Source organism: Phaseolus vulgaris, chromosome 1 (assembly GCF_051622355.1).
Source record: "Phaseolus vulgaris cultivar YP4 chromosome 1, ASM5162235v1, whole genome shotgun sequence".
NCBI classification, from domain to species: Eukaryota; Viridiplantae; Streptophyta; class Magnoliopsida; order Fabales; family Fabaceae; genus Phaseolus; species Phaseolus vulgaris.
This window is the reverse complement of record NC_143498.1, coordinates 38,435,460-38,445,859: the sequence shown is the minus strand read 5'-3', so window position 1 is coordinate 38,445,859 and position 10,400 is coordinate 38,435,460. Positions and strand designations below refer to the sequence as shown.

At 32.7% G+C, this 10,400-nt stretch overlaps 1 protein-coding gene across 1 annotated transcript; it reads left to right on the top strand.

Moving 5' to 3' along the window:
* Window positions 1-3,330: 3,330 nt before the first annotated feature.
* On the top strand, window positions 3,331-5,291 carry LOC137813980 (Glutaredoxin family protein). Its single transcript, XM_068616489.1, has one exon. It carries the CDS (start codon window positions 3,703-3,705, stop codon window positions 4,936-4,938), a length of 1,236 nt encoding a protein of 411 aa, XP_068472590.1. The 5' UTR covers window positions 3,331-3,702; the 3' UTR covers window positions 4,939-5,291.
* The last annotated feature ends 5,109 nt before the right edge of the window (window positions 5,292-10,400 follow it).

Below are 10,400 nucleotides of genomic sequence, written 5' to 3'. Positions count from 1 at the left end.
GTCGCTCCAAATATCCTAATATGTCTATGACGTGTTAAGAGGGAAAGGATAGATAGGACACAACAATCAGTTTTTTGACATTATGTACAAAAGGGAGTAAAATCTCTAAGACGATAGGCAATTTTGCAGTATCATAAAGCAAACTGCAATAAAGCAGAACAAACTAAAGACAAAAGGTAAAAAAAAATAATAGGGGTGTACTATATTAGGATTTCAAAAGATTACAAAAGGTTTTTTTTTTATAAAATAGTCAAGTGGTACAATACTTTGGTATTCAATAACACATATTTTGATGGACTATTATTTATGAAGGATTTCATGTGACACTTTAGTTGGATGTATAAACACAATACTCTTCATTCCGTGTTGTTCTTCCATTATAGTTGGATGTATTAAGCTAAACTCTTCTAAAATAGGCATTTAGGAGTAGGAAATTCATTTTAATATTCTGCTATTGTGTACTGTAATAATCTCGTCTTGTACTCTGACAGCATGCACCAATTAAGACCCCTTTTCAGTTTAAAGACTGCATGTTAAGAACTGTACCAGATTTAATTTTTAGCAGAAAACCTTAAACTGCAGTGCTCTTGATAATCTTGAGTAGTAGTCCAAACATCACTTTAAGGGCTGTCAAAATTAATAGCTCTACCAGATTGGCTCATTGATCACTCATGCTCTGCCAAAGTTAATAATTTTACTAGATTGGTTGGAATCTATGAAAGAACTCGGCCATGTCTGTTCAGGTTCATCAGTGTTATGACATATCCTCAATGCCTAACGGATTCAGTTGTGTTACTATGGAATAGGGATGCTATTGAGGTTTACCAATTTCCAAAAATAGCTCATATGAGTACCAGCAATTTATTTTTCCCAAGAACCCTCTAACTTTATTTTAGCTTACAGAAGTTTTGTTAGTGTACTATAAAGATCGGCAAGATTAGTATTATTGTCTATGAGATGAAACACAATTTATAGATGCATAGACATCTTCTCTGTCCCCCCTTTTGTTTTCCAAGTCTACTAATGATCTGAAAGCTACTAGAGATACCAAAACCGGGGAAATAACACATGCTGAACATTTTCTAGGCCATACAAAGAAGGTAGTAACATTAGAACCTTTCTTTTGAAATTTGAAAAGGGTTATGAGTAAAGCAACAAAGTAGATGAGACAGCTACTTTAGCAACTAAGAGCCGCATGGGAACAATGGAGTTGTGGCCTGTGGTCTCGGTGTCACCTGCCCCGGTTGGCTACCATGTGGTCCTTAATTATGAAATGTCTGTTTCAATCTATTTTGATAGTTGAAATGATGCCAAATTCCTTCAATTTTTTTCAGTTTGCTTCCATCATTTCTTACCACGCCACATAGCAACTTTGTCACTAGCCTAAACCATTTGTTTCGTTTAAAGGATGTCCTGTTACTTTAAACATTGTAGTATCAAGTTATAATCATGGACGTGTGTGTTCTATCACAATTTTAACTTTTAATTTTTCACATTGTGTACCTCTACACTTTATGACGCAATATCTATGGCTAACAAGCATTTTAGATCTGTCTAGAAAGGGTAGCAACATATATTTTAACTAATTATTTTCTATCAGCTAATAGTTATAATACCATAAATTTAAGCATGAACCAGCCAATAATCCTTTAACATGGCATGTGACTTACCCAGCAATATTTTTTGATGATGTTAATGGTTGATGATTATAATAATGATTATAGTTAAACCGACATGAGAATGAATACAATTATCTTTCACTATTAATTGGATGGGAAGTGTAACCAGAAGGACTTTGACTGTTAGTTATGACTAATTATGACATGCGGCTCAGTTATTATCTTATTTATCTATCCGCAAATTTAGCTATTCTTTGACCCATTAATTGCTGCCACCACTCAACAAGGTAAACCTTTCCCAGGAAAATGAAAATAAGTAGAAAATGTTTCTTTCTTTTTTTTCAACATTCCCTTCACACCTTTTTTGTATGAGGTGTGATATGCATCTTCTGATTCTGCATCAATCACCATTCAACTATTTTCTCCCCCTTCTAGCTACTGAAGAAATCAACATCATTGTTTCATCTCCCTTCTTTCTCTTTTAGGTGATTCATTTTCATATATCCATATAAAAGAGATATGATCCCCTCCTCATTAAAGGGGTTTATTTTAGTCCATATTCCACTTTAGCAATGTCATCAAACACAACCTAACAAAAACCCTACTATGATATAGACATACTTTATCAATCTTAATATCACAAATAATCAAAATAAAACATATTTTACGGTAAATATTTTAAAAATAAATAATATGTCTACAAATTAAGAACTCATTAATCTAAATTTTTATGAATAAAAAATTTGAAAAATCCTTGTTTTTAAAATTGAAATTTGTTAAAGATTAACTTCAAGGTGAAAAGGACTGATTATGAAATCCTTGGTCGTAAGCTTTCAACTTTGGGTTGCTTGTATTGACTTGGTGATCATGTATTGGCTTTAAAGGTGAAGCTTCTAACTGCTTGCACTACCATCAGTTCTATATTTTATGTTTTTCTCTTTGTTTTCAGCAGAGGCTGGATATGTCCAACCAAGTCCTTCTTCTCTACCTATGAAAATCACTGCTAATGAATATGAAAATCACTGCTACCGATGAATGTTTTATATTCTCTTCACTTGATATTGAAATGTAACACTTCACATGGGACCTCAGCATGATTTTACTATATTCATCTTTTGAAACAAGCCAAGTATACCTAATATCAAAAGGAGAGATTTGTAATTACACTTATTAGTAAGGTAATTTTTCTTTCTCTTATCTACATATGTTATTTATTATTTTTGCTATTTCCTCCTAAGAAACATACAACTTTAACGAGAACCAGCTTTTTTTATTATTATTAATGAGGCTAAACATATCTACTAAAATCCAATGATTCAAGTTCCATTCATTTGTCGGTTTCTCTTTTTCTTTTTTTTTCTGGCAACACTTCAGAGGAATTTAAATCCTGGGTAGTTGCAAATAACGATGTGCATTATTAAAATTTTGAAACTGAACAAAAAGATGTGCTAATTTAATGTTACATTTGAAAAACAGGAGCTGGGAGGGAGGTTGGCAGATCCAATTTAACCATGTTCTGGAAAGTCAAATACTCTGTTTTTACATGTGAAAATAGATTACAATACTTAAAAGAGTCTTAACTTTAGTACTTTGATACGAAAATGGTATACCCTACAAAATTACACAGGAATCTTCCAATGATCAGTGTCCCTTTTTTTTACCACTTTGTAGTGCCCTAAATACAAATGGTCCCTCACCAATTCTTTATCAGTAATTTAAAATCAATGGTCCTAACCGCTATTGGATGCTCCCAATTGTACACAGCATTGATGCTCATCAACTTCCCCCTCCAACCCACTTGAAAGCACCGTTCTACCACCTCTCACCACAGTATACCTCCTTATGCACTTCCTTTGCATCCAATCTAAGCCTCCAAAACTCTCTCACATCATAATATCTCTCTCTCTATCTTCTATTATAGGACAACCATTATTTTACAAAGGTCTTCCAAATAAGACTTTTTACAAAACCAAAAAGTTTGGAGTGAGGAGAAGGAAAAAATAGAAAGTGTCCTTTTTTAGGGAGGAAACAAAGCAATTAAGCAAAGGCAAGGAAGGAACATCTCTTTGTTCATTGTGAAATCATGGGTTGCTCAGCCTCAAGAACCATAACCATAGTGGCCAACAGTAATCCAGATCAGGATCCCTCTCCTTCTGCTTCTCTTGCTTCTTCTTCTTTCTCCTCCTCCTCTGCTTCACACATTAACTCCAACAACTCTTCACCCCCAGTTAGAAGAAGAGCCCTTTCTCTCCCAATGCCTCTTGTCCATCACCCTCCCATCAAAAAGGGCGACACACACCACCTTGTCTCCCTCACCTCCACCACCTATGGCTCCCTTCTTCTCATTGACCAAAAAGACCCCAACTTGAGCCAGAAAAACCAACCCCACCTCACCAAAACCTCAAACCAAACTGAGCTAGAACACTCACTCTCCCCAGACTCAGTCATCAACACTTGGGAACTCATGGATGGCTTGGATGAAGAAGAAGAGCGACAAGAAGGAATTCCCAAGCCTCCTTACACTTCTATTTTAGACAAGCCGAGTTCATGCAGGTACACAGCATTTGATGGGTCTGCAAGGAAGAAACTGCTCGATTCCTTTGAGTCACTGAAAACTTCACAAACAGCAACGGAAAACTCTTCTTCTCCAGCATCAACCAAGAAGCCACTTTGGCAGCACTTATCTGAGGAAGCTTTGCTTGCTAAGTTGGATCCAAGTGTGGCTTGGAGTTACAGGAGAGCATTATCATCGAGACAACTAGGTAGAAACACTCTATCTAGAGATATCAGGTCAATGGGGTCTAGCCCTTTGGTATTTTCTCCTTCTTTTTCATTTGGTAAGAATAATTTGTGCCGTTTGCCTGGCACTAAGGACAGAATAGTGCTTTATTGTACTAGTTTGAGAGGGATCCGGAAGACCTATGAGGATTGTTGTTCAGTTAGAATGATTCTGAGGGGCTTTAGAGTTGCGGTTGATGAGAGGGACATATCAATGGATTCGTCCTATAGGAAGGAGTTGCAGGATGTTCTTGGTGGGAAGGCAGTGACCTTGCCACAGGTCTTTATCCGAGGGAAGTATGTGGGGAATGCTGATGAGATGAAGCATATGAATGAGTCTGGAGAATTGGCAAGGCTATTGGAAGGATTCCCCTCTCAGGATCCTGGCTTTGTCTGTGACAACTGTGGTGATGCCAGGTTTGTGCCATGCCCCAATTGCAATGGTAGCAGGAAGGTGTTTGAACATCAAGAAGGAGGGTTGAGAAGGTGCCCTGATTGCAATGAGAATGGCTTGATAAGATGTCCAGGTTGCTGTTCATGATTGATGGAAATTAGTCTTGTGAATCAGGAACACCCAGATTCACCGAGACTAATTTTGAGAAATAACAAAATCCATTTTAAGATGTTCACATCTCTGAGCATATCTTCTTCAATACAGAAAAGCAAGTGTTGATCACAAGCTTACCTTAGTTGTTGACGTTGGTGCTGTGTTTGTTCATTGGGGTAGAATTTGTCATGATAAATTTTGACAACCACCAAGAATGCACCTTTCGGTTTCGTCCTTTGTTTTTAGTTAGTATTCTCAGTTGTTCTTTGTTTTATGTCAGACTTTCGCTTTATTAGCGTTCATTACCCTCTGAACAGCAGAAAATAAAACTGACAAGGTTATGTGTACATGCTTAATTTCTAATTTCAAGTGTCTGAGCTATGAAGCTGTGTTGCGTGTTTTTGTTTTTTTAAGGCATAAAATGTAATTATCTAGGAAGCTAGCAACTAAGTCACTGTTTTCAACAGTGAAATTCGTAAAACAAACTACAAGGCCTTGAACAATCACACTTGTGCACCATGGTTTTCAGCAGATACAAACAGAGGTTGCAATATGTGGGGGTAACTGGTTTTGGAGTTGTCTTTCGGTGTTTGTGCTGTGTCAGTTTCAGCTAAAATAGGCTATTTTACCACAGAGTCGAATTCATAGGACTGACCAATCTTGCTGCAATAGTACATTGTTTGTGTTTGGAACTCTGATTTCCTGTCTTTGATGAATTTGAGAAAATAATTTACTGTGTTTGAGAAAAGGTTAGCTTATTCAAATATCTTGTTTCAAAATACAACTAGACATTTTCACTTCAATAGTGTGATATTCACCCTTTCCCAACAGTGTTACATCGAATCAATGTTTAATTATATCTTCAAGTATGAGACATTCACCTTTTCACATCGCATGTGCATGGCGTTCTTCACAAGATCATCCTAATGATGTGTGAATCGGTAAATGTTCTCTTCTGAGGCTGACATTGTTCACATATGCAAGATTAATGAATGTTGCTGAAAATTCACCTGCATATGATTTTATGATCTAAAAGTAAGTATGCTTTTCCATGAGCAAGAAAATGTACTGGCATAAGTATAAGTATGACACTTTATAAAAAAGAAAAACACCAGCTCTCAGTGAAAAGTGTACAGAAGAAAAGATTCCTTGTTTTTCTAATTATCAAGGAGGCAAGTTGGACTTTAAAAGAATTTAAGTATATAAATTATACTATAATAAAATTTGCAATAAATAAATATTTCTGAAATACAACTTCTTTATATTTATAATAAAAGAATTATATCGTGATACAAAATTATTTTTAACCATTCATGACTTCTTAACTTAGAAATAAAGATAAAATATTAAGTAGAAAAATCTAAAAATGTTTGCTTATGAAAAAAAAAATAACACTCTTGTCAGATAATATTAGTTCTTAAAAGTACTCTTGTTGCTGATAAAATTCTCTTTAGTATGAATCAAAATTCAAACATCTCAAATTCTAGAAAATTGTAGAAGAAAGAAAATACATATTGGAGTTAGAAGTGAAAAGACGACCACATTTCATGAGGATTGATAAAAATTAAAGAAAATAGGGTAGAAGATAAAATATAAAGTTATAATAATTTATTTGTTACAATTTTAACTGTTAATTGAAAAGTAAAGTATATCTTAGTTATGTTTTGAAGTATACCTTAAAATCACTTTGATAACATGAGTCTAAAATTAGGTTGACGACTCCTTTGAATATAACTTTTTTGTACTTTATCATTGTTCTTATAGATTCCCTTGGTTGATTATTGGATTGTCACTCTTTCCTCTTACCTATTGATAAAAGAAACTTAACTTTTTACTTAGCTTTTTCTTAAAAAAAAAAAAAAACTTTCCAACAAGCCAATTTATTAAAGTAAATTAATAGATGCAAATGCATAAAGAAGATGATGATAGAAAATAACAGCAAGAGTTTGTTCATTCAGGGAGAGTCACTATGTTTTTCATTGTTTAAATTACTCAATTTTCTTAAAAAATTGTTTTAGAATATAAACCATAAGTTAACCATTGAAAGTTCTAATTCTCTCTATCAATGATTGTCCCAGAGTTCATCACTTAAACTTGGAAGAGTTTTTTCTTAAATACAAAACTTTCACTTTTAAGATACAAAAGAATGAGTGTTTCTTAGTGGGCCTGGGCCTGGGCTTATGTACTGGACCCAGAAATTATGAAGTGGTGGTCCCAATAAGGTGCAGAGGAATTCAAAGCTAGTGTGTGTGTCTTTATGAGTGAATGACAACTATTGACTGTCGCATGTTGTTCCTTGCTTGGTGGTAATTTAGTTAATCTCACTTATCTTTTCTTTTATAATAAATGTCAGTGACCTAAGTGATCCTCAATTACGAAGTGGTAACAGCCGGTGAGTTTAGTAGTCTCTCCCCATTATGAAAGTGCAATAGTTCCAAATTTCGAGAACTTTTGGCATTTGTTGTATGGTTATCATTTCAAGAAAATTTTGTGGGTTTCCAAGTTCTTACTGTTTACCATTTGAAAATTGTGGGTCCACATGCAGTGCATTATGAAATACTAAGGTTTTCTTTTTTCACAAGTTTAGGATGTGTACAAATTATCAAAAGTAAAAGGAAAATTTTTAAGAATACGGAAATACCACATTTTTGTATTTTATTTATTATATAAAAATAAGATGATTAAATACATTATTTATTATACTTTGTATTAAAATTATGTTATTATAAAAACAATTAATGATAGAGTTACATTCTTAGTATTTAGAAATTAATTGAGCATAAAACAACATAGTTTTTTTTTAACTTCGATGAAAAAAGATTGTTAGTTTTTTTTTCTTTTTCTGGTCTTCTTTATGGTAATTTTATATTGTGATTTAAAAAAATTATTAAAGTTAAAATATTTAGATTATAATAGTTAACTTTATAAATCAACTATTGTATTGATTATCTAAATTATCCATACTCATTCAAATATTTAAAATTAATGCAATTCTTTTAATAACTGGAACAATATTAGAAATCCATTCAACATACTTGGTAGTTTAAAAAATGTGGTTTTTAACAACGTGTCAATTTCTTCTTTAATTTTCCTAGTGACTTTAGGTGTAAATCTTAGAGGAATTTATTTTACTGGTTTCTTCCCTTCGATTAAAAGGCAATCGATTTTATATCAAATCTTTATTTAGTCTTAACATTTTCTCAGAGTCCATATAAATAATCCTTTGATTTGATTTGATTTATAAATAAGGGTGACAATGCGGGACAGGCTATGCAGATCGGCTTGTGGTCTGCTACTAAAAAATATGGGACAGTTTTACTAATCTAGTTTGTTTATCCACTTTACTTCATCCTGCATAACTCACTGTCCCCACGGGCCAACAACGGGGTGAGATGGATTGGCTCGCTGACTCACGTGAATAAAAAAAATTATTTAATTTTTTTTATAAAAAAAATCATACCCCATTTATCCATTAGTGCAGTGTGACCTTTATTTTATTTTGTTTTAAAAATAATAAATTTAATGTACTAAAAAATTAATGTTTTATTTTAATCATCTAAAGGAGTTAGTATTAAGAATGATAGTAGATTTAGTTTTAAGTAAAGTTTTATATTTAAAATTTGTTAATAAAAAGTAATATAAAGAAGAGATTCCAATAGGATATTTAAAAAATTAGTCATCTTCATTAAAATATTCTCTAACAGAACTTTGATAAGATACTCTTATACATTTACACACAAATATAGGAAAAAAAAAAGATGCAAATCAAAACTTTAATTATTTTTAATCAAACTTCTATCAACCTTCATACTTGAATTTATATTTTTTTTCTTAATTAAATGAATTGAAACACGGATAAAATTTTAATTTTTCAGTAGTAGGAATAATTTTTCTTTATAATTAATAAAATTTAATTTTTGAAAAAAAAAATCTTATGCGGGTTGGCCTGCAGGTCCGTGGGTTACTTCTTATGGGGGACGAGCCAATCCGACCCGTATTTTGTAGGCCAAACACAGGACGAGCCTATACAGGACGAACCTATGCGAGACGGGTCAGCCTGCATTGTCACCCCTATCTATAAGCTAATTATCGAACTAAAAAGAACAAACATTATTTCTCTTCCAACTAATTTTCTTTCTTGGCCACATGAAGAACAACATCTTTATTCTTCATCATAAATATTTCACTTGGATCCAACATGAGAAAAAATGAATTCTCCCAAAACTTTAGGTTAAAATCCAAAGGATCCTCAAAATTAAAAGATTTAGTCATAACTAACCCTTTTAAAGATTGATTGGGATACAAGGTTTGTTCTACTTCAATAACTTCTAATTTAGCATCATGATCAACATAAATAAGTTTTCATGAGTTGTTGAAAAAAGAACTTCAATCTCATGGAAATGTAAATCCAATTAGAAAATAAATAACAATAAATATAAATGCAAAGGAAATAATTATCAAAGATATATGAAGAACTTGTGAAATAAACCTAAAGGTTGGTGCTAAGAGAAAATTTCAACACCTATGATTTTGATCAAGTGCTAAAAATAACAAAGCATAAAACATGATCATACTTCTTTTGTAACATTTTAAGTGTTTATTTATTGATAGGTATGAAATATGCAAGTGTTCCATCTGTCAAATAATACAACATTGTGCGGTCTTGGTTTTACGTTTAATAAGCATTGTGATGCTCAAACGACATGCATAGTCTTAAGCTAACACAATACTCAAAAGAATATTTGTATGTTTAATCTATGTTGCAGGGAATGTCCGTTTCTTACATCTGACCAATAAGATATGAAGAAGTTTACATCACTTCAATGACCTCTTGGAACCTGAGTTAAAGTTGTTTTCCTTCAACAACTCCCATGTGCTTGCTTTGTCAAATTGCAAAAGTCCATCTTCTTTGTACCACCTTGCATTTTTTACAAGTTCAAGTAAAAGCGCTATGTCCAAAAAGATATGAGTACATCCAGTTATCAAGATGTTGCTTAAAGAAGAGAAAAACATTTAATACATGCATGGAGTGCATGCTAACAACAGAAAAAAAAAATACGAGAAATGATGGTTGAGTTGTGTTTATAATATTTGTACAATTTTTTACAAGTATCATCTAATAATCAGACGATAGGTTTTGTATTTGGTCAGACAAACCAATAAAGATTTTCACAAAAAGATTTTCATAAATCTTCTTCCTTTAGTTAGCACAAACTAAATAACATGCAATGTAAGATATTAAAGGAAGAAGAATTACTCAATATTTTTATATTGGTTCGTTTATCACAATATACTATGTTCATGTCTTTACCAAACATATAAGTTCCACTAGGTAAACTACCATTGTAAATTACAAATAAGTATTCTATCGACAAGTCACTCTTGAATTAACATGATTATTTTTTTTAGCAAGTCACTATTGTATTAGCCTAAGTATTCTTTTCACAAGCCACTTC